The 17973-nt window shown below is 41.4% G+C and overlaps 1 protein-coding gene across 1 annotated transcript in view; it reads right to left on the bottom strand.

Annotated features, from left to right (window-relative positions):
- Window positions 1-14470: 14470 nt before the first annotated feature.
- Window positions 14471-17973, bottom strand: part of TMPRSS3 (transmembrane serine protease 3) — a 34078-nt gene continuing 30575 nt past the window's right edge. The window contains exons 12-13 of the mRNA XM_048835427.2: window positions 16615-16767; window positions 14471-14565 (exon numbers count right to left, since the gene is read on the bottom strand). Coding sequence (XP_048691384.2) covers window positions 14545-14565; window positions 16615-16767 — 174 coding nt within the window. The 3' untranslated portion in view covers window positions 14471-14544. The remainder of the gene's footprint in view (window positions 14566-16614; window positions 16768-17973) is intronic.

Here is a 17973-nt window from a genome sequence, read left to right as displayed (position 1 = left end):
AAGAATTGGCTAAGCTTGGTTATTTGATCTCTTCAACATTTTTAATATCAAACCACAACTGTAGTCAAGCAACTAGCGATACATTTTAGCAATACAGTGAAATACAAGGGGGCTGTAGATTAAACCCCTTGTCAGAAGGGAGCAGGACAAGGGTCCCTGCCCAGAAGGAGGTGACAGCTAGAGGTCCCTTCAGTAGACCACAGAGGAGGTTAAAGGTTCAGTTACCCTGAAACTGTGACACACTCTAACTCTGATTTCCATCTCCTGTGTTCTTCTGTACAGACGCAATTTGGTTAAATTATATTCCTTATGTGCTGTGTAAATAGGGTTGAGTGAAGAAATCAAACTGACAACACACAGACCAAGCACTGTACATGACAGGTACCTCAAGTATAGGGAAAGCTGATGAAACAGGGGACTAGATGACTAGATGTATGGAAAACCTTCCATATGAGGAGAAATTAAGACAACTGGGACTGTTCCGTTTAGAGACAGTCAAGGGCCAGGGATATGATAGAGGGCTATAAAATCATGAATGGTGTGAAGAAAGTGAATGTGGAAGTGTTATTTACCCCGGCACATAACACAAGTACCGGGGTCACCCAATCAAATTATTCAGTAGCAGGTTTAAAACAAACAAAAGGAAGTACATCTTCACATAACTCACAGTGAACCTATGGAACTCATTGCCAGGGGATATTGTGAAGGTCAAAAGCAAAACTGTTTTTAAAAAAGAATTAGATAAATTCATGGAGGATAGGTCCATCAATAGCTATTAGCCAAGATGGTCAGAGACGCAATCCCAGGTGTCCCTGAGTCTCTGACTGCTAGAAGCTGGGACTGGATGACAGGGGATGGATCACTGGATAATTGCCCTGTTCTGTTCATTCCCTCTGAAGCACCTGGCACGAGCTGCTATAGGAAGACAGGATACTGGGCTAGATGGACTACTGGCATCAAAGGCAGAAGTTAGAGCAGGCCTTCTGCTGTTCTAACTTCCCCTGGTGTGAGCAGTCAGGGATCAGGGAGTGGCAGCCAGCTTTCTGAGGCCACCACTCCCCATTATGCAGCACAGACAAACTGGAGACTCAGGGTCATAATTTTGAAAGGAAGAGGAAATGTTAGAAATATTAAAAACAAACTGGTATGCGACACACCATTTATATATTTTATTTGGATTAATTGAAAACGATAAACAGTTGCCCAGTACTAACCTGTGAAGAGGAATTTGTTTAAAAATGAGTTGGTGCCCAACCTCCACCCCGTCCAGTGATTAGCTGTGTCATTGTAAAGTAGTAGAACCAAGACAGGAATGACCTGGAAATCAGAATTATTACAGAGTACAAACCACAAGATTTAAACACATTCCTTAGGCAATGGCTCTCCTGGCAGAGAAGTTACTGGTGTATGTTCCTAGGGTAGATTTTCTTTAACAATCTGAGGGTAGACAAAAAAGGGAAAACCAATATTTCAGGGTCAGATTTTCCCATCAAGTCTGCAGGTCAGTGAAAAGTCTTTTTCTGAATCATACAGTAGCAAAGCTCTGATAAATTTTACACATCCTCAGATGACTGGAAATAGGAGTTCAGTGGGTCTATGATAGAAAGTGTGTCAAGATTTTCTTTTTCTTTAGTTCGGTTATACCCAGGAGGTCGTGAGTAAGATCAGAGCAGAGGCCCTGATAGTGGAAGTTGCATAAAGGCTGGGATCCCACAACTGGAATCTGCACCAGCTTTTTGTGCCCTTCATGTGGGATTTGTGCTGATGGCTACTGGATGACAGAGGATCCTAGCTGTAGAAGGTCAATAGCAGAACAATAGTACTGTACACTAATATAATAGTACTGTATAATAGTACTAAGTATCAGAGGGGTGGCCGTGTTAGTCTGGATCTGTAAAAGCGGCAAAGAGTCCTGTGGCACCTTATAGCAGCTATAAATATGCAAACAAAAATCAGGCTAGGGATAACGAGGTTAGTTCAATCAGGGAGGATGAGGCCCTCTTCTAGCAGTTGAGGTGTGAAAGCCAAGGGAGGAGAAACTGCTTTTGTAGTTGGCTAGCCATTCACAGTCTTTGTTTAATCCTGAGCTGATGGAGTCAAATTTGCAAATGCTCAGGATTAAACAAAGACTGTGAATGGCTAAAAACTGTATTCAAAAATAAAACAGTGTAAAACAGTGTAAAACTGTAGAGCCTACAGGTCCACTCAGGCCTACTTCTTGGTCAGCCAATCACTCAGACAAACAGGGTTGGTTACAGTTTTCAGGAGATAATGCTTCCTGCTTCTTGTTTACAATGTCACCCAAATGTCAGGATATGCATTCGCATGGCACTGTTATAGCTGGCGTTGCAAGATATTTATGTGCCAGATGTGCTAAATATTCATATGTCCCTTCATGCTTCGGCCACCATTCCAGAGGGCATGCGTCCATGCTGATGATGGGTTCTGCTTGATAACAATCCAAAGCAGTGTGGACCAACGCATGTTCATTTTCACCATCTGAGTCAGATGCCACCAGCAGAAGGTTGATTTTCTTTTTTGGTGTTTTGGGTTCTATAGTTTCTGCATCAGCGTGTTGCTCTTTTAAGACTTCTGATAGCATGCTCCACACCTCGTCCCTCTCAGATTTTGGACAGCATTTCAGATTCTTAAACCTTGGGTCAAGTGCTGTAGCTATCTTTAGAAATCTCACATCGGTACCTTCTTTGCATTTTGTCAAATCTGCTGTGAAAGTGTTCTTAAAATGAACATGTGCTGGGTCATCATCTGAGACTGCTATAACATGAAATATATGCAGAATGTGAGTAAAACAGAGCAGGAGACATACAATTCTCCCCCAAGGACTACAGTCACAAATTTAATTGATGCATTATTTTTTTAACGAGCATCATCAGCATGGAAGCATGTCCTCTGGAATGTGAATGCTTGTTCTCACTTTCAGGTGACATTGTAAGTAAGAAGCAGGAAGAAGTAGCCCCTGTCAATGTAAACAAACTTGTTTGTCTTTAGCAATTGGCAAGAATAAGAAGTATAACTGAGTGGACTTATAGGCTCTAAAGTTTTACACTGTTTTGTTTATGAGTGTAGCTATGTAACCAAAAAAAATTACACTTTTAAGAGATTGCACTTCAGTACTTGTATTAGGTGAACTGAACTATACTATTTCTTTTGTTTATCATTTTTACAGTACATATATTTGTAAACAAAAATAATAATATAAAGTGAGCACTGTGCACTTTGTATTCTGTGTTGTAATTGAAATCAATATTGAAAATGTAGAAAATCATCAACAAATATTTAATAAATTTCAATTGGTATTCTATTGCTATAAGTGTGATTAATCACAATTAATTTTTTGAGTTAATCGCGTGAGTTAACGCCGATTAATTGACAGCCCTACTTTTAACCATCTTAATTTAAATGAAACAAGAACAGAAACAGTTTCCTTACCCAGTGACGGATTAGCCACTGGGCCAATGGGGCCTGTGCCCAGGGGCCCCGGCCAATTGGGGGGCCCTGGAAAAATAGGTGCCCCCGCGCCCTGACCCGCTCCACCCACTCGCACGGTGCTACTGCCAGTTTGTACTGAGGTTTTCGAAATCATCGTTGGGAATGCTTTCACGAGGCTCTGCACCTGGGCCCTTTGTTAGGGACAAAGTTGTTCTGCTACCTGTATAGCCTCTGGGGACAGGGTGTAAGGCACTTGGGGCCCCAGTGCTGGTTTGGGGGGGTACAGGGCGATGAATAGGCTTTCTTGTTCTTTCCACGCCTTCAGCAGGTAGATCTGATAGATCTGGGTGGGTTTCTGTTAATCGGGCTGTCTAACCTCATCATGACTGGCCTGACTGTGCTATTTTTTAGGGCCACTTGGTCAGTAGTTTAGACTCCATGTTTGGGAGTAGAAGGAGGACCCGATCACCTGGCCTGAAAGTGCATACCTGTGCCCCGTTATTATAGGATGTTCCTGTGTCTGTTGGGCAGTGAGGAGGTTTTCTTTAGCCAAAGCTCCCACAATCTCAAGTCTCTCCCAAGTCTCAACACATACTGTAGGACATTCTGAGGTCTAAGAGTTTGTCCTTCCCACATCTACCAGAGCAGGCTGAGGATTCCCCAGGGCCGTCTCCCATACAAGAGCTGGAGACAACTCAGTAGAGGATTGTGGGACTTCCCAAACGGCAAACAGGAAGGGGACGGGGATCAGCTGGTCCCAATGACACAAGTCTTCTGGCATAAACCTTTTCAGCATCTGCTTCAGGGTTTGGTTCAACCAGGCCATTCGTCTGCAGGTGATAAACTGAGGTGCAGAGATTCTTTATTTTCAGACCATCACAAACTTGTTTCATCTAGCAGGATGTGAAGTTCATGCCTTGGTTGGTGAGAATCTCTTTGGGAACCCCTACTTGAGCAAAGACGTTCAACTGTTCTGTGGCAATAGTCTTTGCATTGGTGTTACGTGGTGGGATTGCCTCAGGATAGCGAATAGCCTAATTGACTATCACCAGTAGTGTTCGTATCCATCTGCACTTTTTTCCAGAGGGCCGACAAGGTCAATACCAATTTGTTCTAAGGGGACAGCAATGACCGGGAGAGTGGAGTGGGGTTTTCACCCCTTCTTTTGACCCATCTAGCTCACATTCAGGGCAGAAGTTGCAGAAATGTTTAACTTCTTGATGTACGCCAGGCCAGAAGAAGTAGCCTAAGATCTGGGCCAGAGTTTTCTCCTGTCCAAGATGGCCTGAGGAGGGGATAGCATGGGCCAGTCACATGACTTCTCATCAAAGTGGCTGAGGAACAATGAGTTGTGATCCAGTTTCCCACATCCGATGGTCTTTTTTCAGCCAATATAGTCATTCCTCCTGGAGTTCAAAGTGGGGGTACTGTGCAGCCCAGTGGGGATCTACGACCTCACTGCTAACCACTGGCAGTTGTTCATATGCACTACTCAAGGTCTCATCCTCCCTCTGGTTCTTCATGAAGTCCGCCTCTCGGGTCAGTAAGTCCCCTTCTTGGAGCGGGGTTTGTAATGACTCCTCATTAGGAGGATCTTCCAGCAGCACTTCCTCTTAGCTAGAACCCCCCATTTCTGGGGTCCTGCTCCTTGCCTACTCCAACCAGTGTCATGGGCTGGGGATCCCTGACTGCCCTGGTTCCCTTGAGCACTTCCTCCAGGAGCAGGTCTACATCCCCTCAATATGTCAGAGAAGTGCTCCCAAACCCAACCCAAGATAACAGGGTAGGCTAGGGTTGGGGCTAGCCCTACTATGAGGATCTTTATGTTCTCCCCTATGGTGACCTCTACCTGGGAACATTCCAGAGAAACTGAGATGAAGCCCAGGGGGTTCTAAAGTGATTCAATAACATTCATTAGAAATTACTCTAAAAATCTGTACCATTTAACAGAGGAAGCTATATCTGCTATAGGGTTTGTTAGAGAACAATATCGCTGCCCTAGAATTCTATAGTTTGGTTACCATTTTCTACCAAATTCAAGACTTTTCCATAAGGGATGGCTTGAAGTTCAAGTGAATATGAACATGAAACTAACAAATTTGGATTTGACTCCCGAAGAGGAGAAAATTTAAGTTGCACACTCTGAGATAAATGGCTGTTTGATCTAGAGTTCAAATCATGGATGGTTTGGTGGGTGATTGTGGGATAGCTAGTGGCTGGTATGTCTCCTAGGGTTTTCTATTTTTTTAAAAAAGTGTGGCTTCTTTCAGAAATCCAAATGAAATCAGATAACAGCAACTAAATGCATGAAACACTCATGTTACTAAGTCTTTATTAAGTATTTCACTGTAAAGGACAAACTAACAACATCTAAAGTTCTGCTTAATGTGCCCTTCTCCATCACAATTTTTTTTTCAATTGATGGCAGCAAGCAGCTTTCAAGCAAAGAGGAGGTGCTGGCTCCAAAATTAGGAAGAAATTCCACTGTGGTGTCCCACAGTGTGAGAGGATTGTGGGAAATGTGTCTGCTCCCCATTCTGCTAATATGGAAAAGCTAATGAACAGCAAGCCTTTATTCAATTGCAAGTGAATTATCAAATAAAATAAATGTACAGTGTACATTTTCATAATGTACGTTTCCTTGAATAGTAAAAGATTGTATATGTGAAGGACACATACACTGATTTTAATGGCAATGCAGATGAAATTGCAAAGAATTCTGTAGCAATGATAAATTGCTGCAAAGATTCATTCAAAACTGGCAGAGATCTTTTCACTAGGCAATGCAACAGCATATACTGCTGACAATGCCTCAAAGAGCTATTGAAAGCATCATTCCATCTTCACCGTTGTGATACTACTCAGTTTAACCTTTGCAAACTAATTGCAGTAGACATGTATTGAACAATAGGGCCATTTATGGGTCTTGCTTCTGATGATGAAGCCAGTCTGATAAAAAAAAAAATCCTAATTTAAATTTTTGTAAACGAATATTTTCATTGACATTTTGAATGTCAGACGCAAAAGGTTTCCCCTGCTTTTTAGTTAGTTCTACATTGAACGTTTAATAATCAAATGTTTTGACAAGTTCACTACTCCGCAAAGGATTTTCAGAAACTGAACACAGAAATACAGTAGCCTACTGCATCACACGCTGAGGAGCAGATCCTTGTGAATCAATAGCAATTAATGGCAGCTGAATGTAGCTCGTAGTATACGTAATTTTTATTTCTTTGGACCAGAGCCTGCCTATTTATTTATTTAATTAGAGATATCTTTTTATCGATAATGTCAATTTAATGTGAATTTGATTAAGAAATTTAAATTTAGTACATTAATACCTTGACCAGTCCATCCCAGCTTCTTCTTGAGAGTTGGCTACCCCAATATAGGCATAAAAGTGATCTGATTTTCCAAGTGAAGAGTACTAACAGCTGACTTAAGTGGGAGCTGAAAACTCAGTCCACTTAGTTATGTACCAAAATTTGAAAAATTTAACCTAGGGGACTGTGTTGAAACATATATTACCACTTGAATTGATTCAGCTTGTACTTAGAAGTTGAGGGAGTAGCAATATAGGTCAAATTTTGACTTACACAGCCATCTACTGTGGGTTTAAGATTTAGTCGTCTGTGTTTCTATTTTATTTTGTTTGTGTTAGTAACCGCTGTTGCTGCGGGTAAGGCTCTCTAGATAAATTATTCATGGCAGTCGCATTGGTTAACAAAAAGTGAATTGGCTTCACCTGGGAATAACTGCTTCACTTCTTAACCTTCTTTTGAAAAAGATTGAAAGTTTCAGTATCCTAACAATCTGAGGCCTGTTACGTGCAAAAGGAATAGATATTTCAAAACCAGCTTTGTGAAAAGTGCTAAACACAGCTAAATTAGGTCATAAAGCTTATTAGAAAGTTCTGAGAACCACAGTAGCAGTGCAATGTAATATATGGCAGTGGTAAATTTACAGCTCCTCGCTCTATCCTTCACACAAAGATAAATACTCTCTCTGGATGTGACATTGAAAACTGAGTTGCCCTATGACAGGTTTCAGAGGAACAGCCGTGTTAGTCTGTATTCGCAAAAAGAAAAGGAGTACTTGTGGCACCTTAGAGACTAACCAATTTATTTGAGCATGAGCTTTCGTGAGCTACAGCTCACTTCATCAGTGCCATGCACAAATGAATTGTGGCCCATCCAGATTTACTTTACAAAGATCGTCAGTGGTATCAGCTGTTGTCACGAGCTAGCTGTTGCTATATGAAGGCCAAAGCCACGCCTGGCTGGGGGATAAAACATAAAGGACAAACCCAGGTAGTTATAGAAGTAGGAGAAATTTATCTTGTGAGGACCTTCAGTTCCAGTGACTTTTTTTTCCCTCCATTACACTGATGATGAGGCATTGGTAGAATGGAGTGATGAATATTCTCTCTCTTCAGTATTGTTGAAAAAACTATATTCTCATTGGCTTAGTAATGACCGAACATCCTGTTGTTTGCTCTGGTTTACCAGAACCTGGCCTATTCTTAAAAGTGTCATTTAATGTCTACGTATAAGTTAGTTTCTGATTAGCTGAAATAGTGAGTCCTAAAACTTAACTGGTATAATGCCAACTTTCTCCTGGACTGACATGAATTGCCTGTGGCAGAAAGCCAAAAGAGTCACTTTGGCACACATCATATTCTTTCAAAATTTTTTTCATAGCTTTGTTTTAAATCAGTTTTCACCATTAGCTGAAACTTAAAGTTCTTAATAATGGAATAGTTTTACCTCAGGTTAAGATTATTTCTTTTAGTTAAATTACTTTCTGGAACTGTGACTGTTGTCTTTCAGACATCTTTGGCTCAACAGCAGAAAAATTGGACTGTAACAGGATCAATAGGTGAAAAAAAAGCATAATGGTCAGGTTTAAGAAAATTGGGGGAGATGAAAGAACCACGTGTTGACCTGTGAACATCTGATTCTTGTAACACCAGTGTTGTCCAGATTAGCAGTGAACACCTTTGCGTAATGGTATGGATAATATCTAGCCATCTTCATTTTCTATGTGGGAAAAATTGAGCAGGTAATTTAGGCATAATGAAATGGGATATGATGAGCTTGATTATTATTGCAGTGCATAAGCATTGAATGAAGTCTTTGTATAAATGCATTTTGATATATTCGTGTTTTTAATGGGGTGCAGGGGGCCCAAATGTTCTCTGTGCCCAGGGCCCTAATAAATCTTAATTTGCTTCTTCTGTACATACGCAGTCAGGACTTTGGGGGTCCATAACTTTAGTAGTCCCTCACTTTCCACCAGTAGTCCCACCAACACCAGAGTGTGCAGCTCAGACAACCTTGGGACCCCAGTGAGGTCAGTAGTTTGAGTCTCTGTGAGCTATTTTGTGAGGTTGGAAGAATGACTGCAGGCTCACCCCTCCAACATCTTTCACTGTAGTCCTAAAGTTACCTATGTTCCACACAGATCTGGTATCTAAAAACTGAGGTTATAGAAAGAGCTGTTTGCGTCAAGGAAGCAAAACAGTGTTTTAAGTTTCCTGAATGAATAATATTTTGAGTGTCACTCATTTGGGGAGTCTGTACATATTGCAGCACCATTTGGCTGTGGCAGGAAGGCCAGATATGAATGTTGGTTGGAAGTAGGGTGACCACCCATCCTGAATTGGGTGGGACAGTCCCAAAATGCAGAGTTCAAGTCCCGGTCCTGGGCCGAATGATTCCAGAACAGTATTTGTCTCGGATTCCCTACAGCGCCACTCTGAGCATGCCTGAGGCTCAGGGCTGGTACCAGCCTATTCCTGGTGGCAGGGGCTAGGTGGGCCTTAGCCCTCGCTCGCCATGGGGCCCTGCTCCTCCTCTCCCACCCAAGGCTCCACCCCCTGGCCAGGCCAGAAGCCGGAGCTGGGCTGTGGTGAAAGCCCCCAGGGAGCCTGGGCCACTGTTGGAAGCCCCAGACTTTCCACCTGCCCTGGGCACTTCACCCCAAGGGGCGGGGGGCATGGGCCAGGGGCTGCGCTGAGGCCCTCTGCCCCCCTGCCCTGGACAGGTGGAAGGCCTGGGGCTCCCCACAGCAGTCTGGGCTCCTCGGGCAGCTCAGGGAAGAGGAGGAGCGGGGGCTGGGGTCATAGAGCGGGACAGGGCTCCTGCATGCATCCTGCTTTTGTCTTTTGAAAAGGTGGTCACCCTACATGGGGGAAGTGGGCGAAAGCTGAGAAGGGGGCTTAATCCTAACAGCCCCATGGCATCTGGATCACAGTGACATCAGAGCATATGTGCCATAACAGGTCAAGGGACTTTATGCCCCCTTGCACCTGAACCCTGCAAGGACTGACTGCTATCTCTGAGAGGGGGAGAGGAACCTTAGGGCTCCAAAGGCCTCCAGCACCTCATGGGAAAGACAGCCCAGGTGGAGAGGCTTAGCCCCTCCGCACACACATATTTCATCTGAGGGAGTTTTGGGGATAAGCTATTGTTTAAAGACATCATAAGTAAAGGGTAGTTGGAAGATGGTTTGCATAGAAAGGGAGAAAAAACATGAATAACTACAAAGAAAATAGGCTGCAATCCCAGAGTCAACTGGCTGAGAAACAAGGGAATAAAGGGATCTTGGGAGGGAGGGAGGGGGCTTGACGAATTTGGGGCAGGGGGGAATTATGTTGTTATGGGGGAATTTTTACAAATTTAAATGATCAAACCCTTCAAGTCATTTGTACTGTGAGCCCGTGTAACTGCAAGACATTGTTACTGTTACCCTCCTATTTCCATATTCATGTGTTGCATCTCATCTTTACACCGTAAGTTCTCCATGGATGATATATTTGCACAGCACCTAGCACAATGGGGCCCGAGTCTCCACTGTGGCCTTTGGGTGCTACCATTATACACACACAAGCAAATTCTAAGTTCAATGTAAAGTGCCACCACTGCCCCAGAGCAGCTAGAGACTGATCATTCTCCACGCACAGTGAGCTGTACCGTACTCTGCAAGGGATCCAGTCAGGGAGTGTGATACGCGACATAAATACATGTAGTAGAATCAGACCCCAGATATTACAAAACTGCACCTAGTTAAGACTTGTTTACTCCTTTACTATAATTAACTTGCTTCGATGGCCTTGTTTCAAAACCTCCTAATTTTCTTTTAAAGTTATTTTCGCTGTGTGAATGTATTAAACACTGAAGGCATACGTAATATGTGTCTTGTAAAAGCAGATAGTAAGTAGCCTTGAATTAACTGCTCATTTTGCTGATGATTCATAAAAACTTTGTGTGTCCAAGACTTTGATACATTTCCAAAGCACTTCTGAAAATAAAGACTAGGGTTCAAATCCAGCTCCCTGTTAAATCAGTAGGAGCTTTTCCACTGACTTCAATGAGATTTGGATCTGGCCCTAGGGCAGATCACCATTTTTCTGAGCAATCTGTGAGGTTGTATTTTACCTCCCCTATATGAGGTTTGGCAGCATAACGATTAAAGTCACTTGCCAGCTGGTTTCCAAATTGACAAAGGTGAATTTTCATTCCATCACCGAGACTAGTGTCCAACAGACATGAAAACTGCAAAAAAGACAAAGCAAACATAAAAAAATCACAGCAACAACTCAGCCTAGATTACATGAAAATGGAGATTAAAGTTAAATATTGGATGCGACTCTTGAGATCAAAGTCAAGGTACACTCGAGGTAAGCATGCCTTATGGCTACCTTGTACCTACCCGAAAGTTAAACAGACAAATTTGGCTTGCATCTTCCTGTACTGTGTGAAATCTCAGATTTCAGTTACATGTAAATGAGATACTGCTTCCCTTGCTACGTGCCGGCTCTTTGTTGAAAAGAAGAAAGCCAATATACATATTGTGAAATGCTTCCAAAGATGTACCCGCAGAAGGTAGGCTTTTAATAGAGGAATCAGACACAGCATATCTCTTGATGGTTTGACTACACCCAAATGCTGCTCTGAGGCATTGGTCAGCAACACAACAGTTAAATCCTATAGGTTTGTGGTGAGGCGCATGGGGTATAGGAGTTCAAACTACTCCCCTGTTGCACTCACTTGTTATTCAGGTCAGTTTCAGCTCCCTAGAGCCCTTTAAAAGGGTTGGTTGAGGCTTCTCTGCCCTTTTTAAAAAATTCACTATGCAGTTCTTGCGTCTATGTTCTTAGACTGATACAGAACTAGAGAAGTGAGAAGTAATTCAGAACAAAGAGAAACAACAGCTGTCATTCATTCACCTAAAAAAGAATCAAACATGTATCTCATTTTCCTTTGAATATCTTAAGCGAAAAAAATGAATTCTTGATTGGCCAAAGGCAAGTACAATTTTCCATTTTATAATTACCAGATCATGGTAGCACATTTTTTAACCTTGCCTCCTTTGGTTTAATGAAGTCTGTGGTCCTCTCCTGCCATCCACTGATGATGGTGAAGGATTTTTCGAAACATGCTGCACATTTAACTCTAAAACCACTAATCAGTTTGCTGAGACTGTAGCCTTTTTTTTTTAAGGTGTTGCTGTCTGTGTATCCTTGCACATAGTATGTCACACCAAGTGTGTCATATATCTAAGGGATAATTTGACCGTAATGACAGGTTTCAGAGTAGCAGCCGTGTTAGTCTCTATCCGCAAAAAGAAAAGGAGGACTCCTTTTCCTTTTGACTATAATGTAATCCTGTGTCAATCCCAGTTCTTTCAATTGTGAGTTAGCAATTTTCAAGCTGTTTAATCAGCTTGTTTAATAATGTAACAAATATACACGTCTATAGTACAAAGATTTTCAAACACTGAGGCACTTACCAGGGAATTATAGAGAAAACCTTATTAAACTGATGAAGGCGGGGAAGGGTTGTGCATATTTTTAAAATAGCCATTGGATGAAAAGAATAGAAGTCACGGCCAGAGGCAAGAACTGAAAACATGCCAGTATGGTATTTAGATGTTTTACACATATACAATATGGTCCTAAAATCATCCTGCAAATTAGACTTTAACCACAACTGCAAAACTGCACATGTAGAGACTAGAAATTCAATTACCTTGTGGAGAATTTCTTTCATCTTTACATATCACTTTTTCTTGCAAGGATTGTCACCTGAACTTTGCATTAATATATATATGTTTTCATTTAAAGGAAAACTGCAGTGATTATTTATTATATAATCTTACTTAGGAAATAAGAATAGTTTAAAAGGAATTTCAAAGCAGTTTCTAGAAATACATCACTGTCTCAGTTCGGTGAATGGTACTGGTATGTCTCTTGGTGTTTGCCATTTTAATAATACATGAGACTGATTAGATCTATTAGAATAACCAAATGAGAAATTAATAAACAATTAAACCATAAAGTAACTTTGAAACTCTGATTCACAATGAGGTCTGAATTCTTTCTGTCCTAATTTGCCACTAAGTATCAAAATGGCAGCTTACTGTTGTTGTTATTCTGACACTTAATATATTTTAATTGAATAATTTATTATTCTTTGTAACTAAATGCAGTCTTTAGTTTTCTTTGATGAACATTTAGTCCTGGTGAAAGTTACTAGAATAGCCATCTTTGAAACCAAAGTATTCGGTGTATCCACAGCACAATATGGGCAGTGACAGTTCAAACTCTCTCACATTGGTTTGCCATTGTCTCTCAGCTTTGACCCGATCTCCACAGGTGACAGCATAATTCCGATTTCATCCTTTTGCTCTCTGCTGAGATGGCCAGGAAGGGTTTTTGTGATGTGGATAACTATCTGCTGGCAACTTGCCTGAGTCCAGACCTCATTACAAATATATCGTCCTGCAGTCAGCCATCCAATGGTGGTATTAGGTTGGACCAGCTTTGAATCAGTGACTAAAACTTCTGTATACCATTATCAACTACTTGAGCTATCCAGCCCCCCACAAGTGCTTTCTAAAATAAGAAATACTTAGTTTGCTATAATTTTACAAAGAACGGGTATAAAATACTGGGTATTTTGTAACATAACCACAAGAGGCAGCTGTTTAACAGCTCGTAAGTCAGGAAACCACAGCAGCACTTTATATGCCTTTCCCCCTCATAAGCTGGTTATCTTCGTGAGACTGATTCAAGCAGAATGCTATTTTTGGGTAAGGTGCACAAACAATACAAAACCTACTGCTCTCTCTGGAGAGAGATTTTGTGGGCTTCTTGTGTAATTTTGAAACACTGGATATATTTATAGATAGTCATAGATGGTTTGGGTTTACTTGGTCCTGCCTCAGTGCAGGGAGCTGAACCAGATAATCTCTCAAGGTCTCTTCCGGCCAGATATGTCTGTGGTTCTACACCATGCTGTGCTATCGTGCTCTATGGCATGTTTTAGTTGTAGCAACATGTGTGTTTAATTTAATAATCCATCAAAAAGCAACAAAGGAGACTCTGCTAAACTATCTTCAAGGCGGTCTCTGAATTTATGTGCAAAATTCCATTTTGCCGATTTCAGAGCCAATCATTTACAACACCGTGAAATATTTGAGTCAAACTAAGGTATGTTTTCAGCAAAATACAAGTGGATCTGGGCTAGATCTCTCTTAATAATGGAGAATGGAGCATACTTGAAAAATCACCAAATATTTCTTTCTGTCAATTTAGTTAACAAAGAAATCTGACGATAGCTGTGTATTGGAGTATGTAGCTTGAATGTGCACAGATCTAGGAGAAGAATAAACTTCTTGTACTCTGATCCCTGGAAAGGAAGTATAAAAATAGCCACTGATTTGAATTTCCTGCTCTGCAATTTTTAGCTAGTACCACCCAAGTCAATTTTTAATTCCTGTAGCACTCTGTATTATCAGTCTTCTTGCTGTCTTTTCTTTACATGAGACATGTAGGTGCCAAAAAGCATACATGCACATCATCCCAAATCCTACTTGCCTTTCACATCTGAAAGGGGCTGAATGCAACCAGAAGAGACCATTGTTCTTTTTTGTTAAATACAGTAATTTCTGAGTACCAATGAAGAGATGATAGAAAGTAATTGCTGTTAATATAAAATACTATATAAGAGTCCATGGGATGGGGTACATGATTCTGTGGAGCAGGAATTTGAAATCAAGTTTCAAAAGTTTAGTGAATCAGTGCTATCTTCAGGTTCGCAGTTCTTCTCTCTGAAAATAAAAAACATGTTTGCATCTTTTAAAATATTCCTCTTACTGCTTCATGAAATGATTCTAAAGTCACATGATTTCTTTAATCCATATAGCACAGTAAATGACTGCTGAAATTACCTCTAATTCTAGATTGTAGTAAGAACTCTTCAGAAAAATATGCCCTGCACTGAAAGAAGGTACAGACTAGCTCCCATTCTATTTACTGAGAATCAGAAGAAACACCTTTCTGCTCACCAAATCTCATTGATACTTTTGAATGCTTTAATCCAGAAGTTCTCAGCCTTGCTGGGGACTGAAGGTGGGGGACAGAACAACTGAGGATAAGTGTGGGAGCACTGGTGCTGTATGAGGAGGCTGAAAGGCACATTAGTCGGGCTGATGGAAGTACTGTGTATGGGTGCAGGTGGTTGGTACTAGGTACTAGGCAGGGTTTTGGTTTTATTGCTGGGGTGGGGACACATCTCACTAATTCAAGTTTAATTGGCAATGTGTAATATTCCTCAGGGTGTAACTCATTCAGGTTAATAATAGATCAGTTACATTCTGACAAGGCCTGACATGGTTTCATTTCCTCCCCATTGGGATATGTCATTAATAGGGGTGAGGGTGTGGGGTGGAAAACCTCGTCTGAATGTTGAGAAAATACCTTATTAAACATCACCAACTGACTTTCCTCAGGTATTATAGGGTTATAAAAAGTAATTTCATTATGACTACAGCAGACAGAGGTTTAGCAAAGCCTTTGTGTGCTTCTAGAAGTCTGAGACCAAGTTTGACTGTGTCTAAATGAAGTTTTGCATTATAAAACGGAATGTACATGCAAATGCCACATCCCTAGACAGTGCACGGCTTCCAGCCTTGCCCTGTTTAGCTCTTTAAGGGTATCATCTGTGTGACAACTTGGGGAATCTGTGTGCAACTTATTCATTCTGGTTGATTTTATGAAATTGCTGTATCATTGGATCCCGTGGTGTATGTAGAATCCACCATCTGCCATCAGGGCTGTAGCACTTCTCTCCCAGGCCAGGGACAAGGTAGGTGGCTAAAGCTTGATGATCCCGCATTCAAACGGGAGCCCTTAGGAGAATGGATTGGATGAAGCGATGAAAGGGGGGGGGGTCACTGAGAGCACAGGAGAGACAAGCTATCCACTCTCAAGCGTTGAGGTTTGTGGTGCCCAGTACAGCCCACTGTACAGCTATAGCATGGTCAGTGCAGATGGACTGAGGGAATTTAGCTGCTAAAATCTGAGGTCTCTATTCAGCACGTGTGCACTGTGATTTTTCTAAAGCTAAACTATGATTTGGCCAAATTTGGGCAGAATTTCATAAGGATAGTAAAAGACATATCCCTGACACAGAGGCCACTCCCCTGCAAATTTCAAGTTCCTTCTCTAAAGCATGGGGGTGATCGGGCAGTTCAAAGAAAAGGTCACCAGAATTTTTTAACTTGAGCAAAACAATCATTTTCCCCCCTAGCTTTGTTCTTGGAAGTGGTTGAACTATTTTGGCTCAAACGTTCCAAAAAATTTGGCCTGAGGCAGACACCCAGCATGGATAATTTCAACTCAGGCAATCAGAGATTGGCAAAGTTATAAATGACTGAAAAACAGGGTCTTATCATGGAGAGTGTTGGGCAACCTTAACCGTAGGCAGTGCTACCATCCCCACCAATAATATATCAACCAATCCCTGGGCACAATGATCTCAGATTTAAACAAAGTCCAGAAACTGGTAATCCACATTGTAAGAAATTATAAAAGTGAAATATATACTTTATTGCTAAAGCTTTTTTTTTTTTTTTTTTGAGAAATAAAACATCACATCATCGGCTACCACTAGCAATTGCCTGGTAGTCATCCTAAGTGGTCATCCCCTCCTTTCTCTTTGTGTCTCCCAGACACAACTAAAATGTTGACTGCCCCAGTAAGGTAGCTGCCCTGCTTGTATAGGCATTGTTGGAGTCCTCTCATTCTAACCAATGGACCTGCTTGAAGTAAGAGCAAAATCTGATTATCAGACAAAAGATGGGAGGGGAAAAACAAACCTCCATTTGTTCATGTATCCAGTCAAGAAATGAGGTGGTACGGCTGTAGACTCCTGGTTTATTTACTTCTGCACAGCCCATCCCAAAGCTGGTAGTTCCTACCAGCTTCCAGGTGTTCATATCTTTACAGGCTAAGGGTCCCCCGCTATCTCCCTGAAGGACCAAAGAAATAAAACAAATAGCATCTCCAAAAAAGAAACAATTAGAGGAGCTATTTATTTTGGAGTATAGCAAATAAGGCTGGTTAAAAGAGTTTCTTAATTCCTCTCCCTTCTGAATCTTATGAAAAACATACACTACAGGGACTTTGATTTTCACAGACAAGTGGCTTTTCTATAGGGTAGACAAGTACACGTGAAATTACATCCCTCTTTGCTGTGAAAAAGTGTTATCTGTCATTTCTCATTCATATGTGCAAAGATGTAGTAGGTGTTAGAGCTGGTAGGGAATCTTCCATGGGAATGATTTTCTCACAGAAAATACAGTTTCCATGAAATCAAAATTTTCCTGTGGAAATTTTGTATTTTGTTGAAAGTTTTCATTAGGAAAAGCAAAATGACATATTTAGTTTTTGGTTGGTTCAAGAGTTGTTGAACAAACCCAATGTTGAACAATCTTCATTTAGAGTCAGTTCAACATTAAACTGCATTTCCCTACTGTGATGCGTTGCCTCATGGGAATTGTCATTCAGGCCCCCATTCTGTCCTATGGGCTGACCTCCCTGACTGGACCACATCTCCTATGATGCAACAGTGTTCTCACTGAGTGGCATGGTGCATAATGGGAGTCGCATGAGAAATGTAGTCAGGCCAGGGAGCTTTGCCCATGGAGAAGAATGGAGGCATCTGGCAACTTGAACTACAACTCCCATAAGAAAATGCACCATAATAGGGAAATGTAGTTTAACGTTGAAATGACTTGAAACAAAGTATTTTGGGTCAGTTCAACAAACCAAACTAAAACATTTCTATCTGGGAACGCTGAAATGTTGAAATGTTTTGTTTTGATGTGGGTCACTATCGGCCCATGATTTTCTCACTGTTTAATGGTTTGAGAAGTAGAAGCCCTGCATTTAAATCCCCAAATTGGGGTCTTTATCAGGTTGGAACAAAAATTACTTGAAGATTCTTTGGGATAGATGGATAAAGAGTCTACTTAGAGTTACACAGGGATTGGGTATCTGCTTTTCCTAACTGTTCATGGGAAATCCACAAATATCAATTTACATGTGGGTATGCTGAGGCGCAAGAGAACCCATCACGAATGATTCACTACTGGAAATGCCATCCATGAAGTTGCATTGCTACACCTGCCAACCAGGGCTGCCTGACCCCGTGACTCTGAAGTACTGCTTCTCAG

The sequence above is a fragment of the Caretta caretta genome, chromosome 1, assembly GCF_965140235.1.
Source record: "Caretta caretta isolate rCarCar2 chromosome 1, rCarCar1.hap1, whole genome shotgun sequence".
NCBI lineage: Eukaryota > Metazoa > Chordata > Testudines > Cheloniidae > Caretta > Caretta caretta.
The sequence above is the reverse complement of the archived record's forward strand: the minus strand, read 5'-3'. Positions and strand labels throughout refer to the sequence as shown.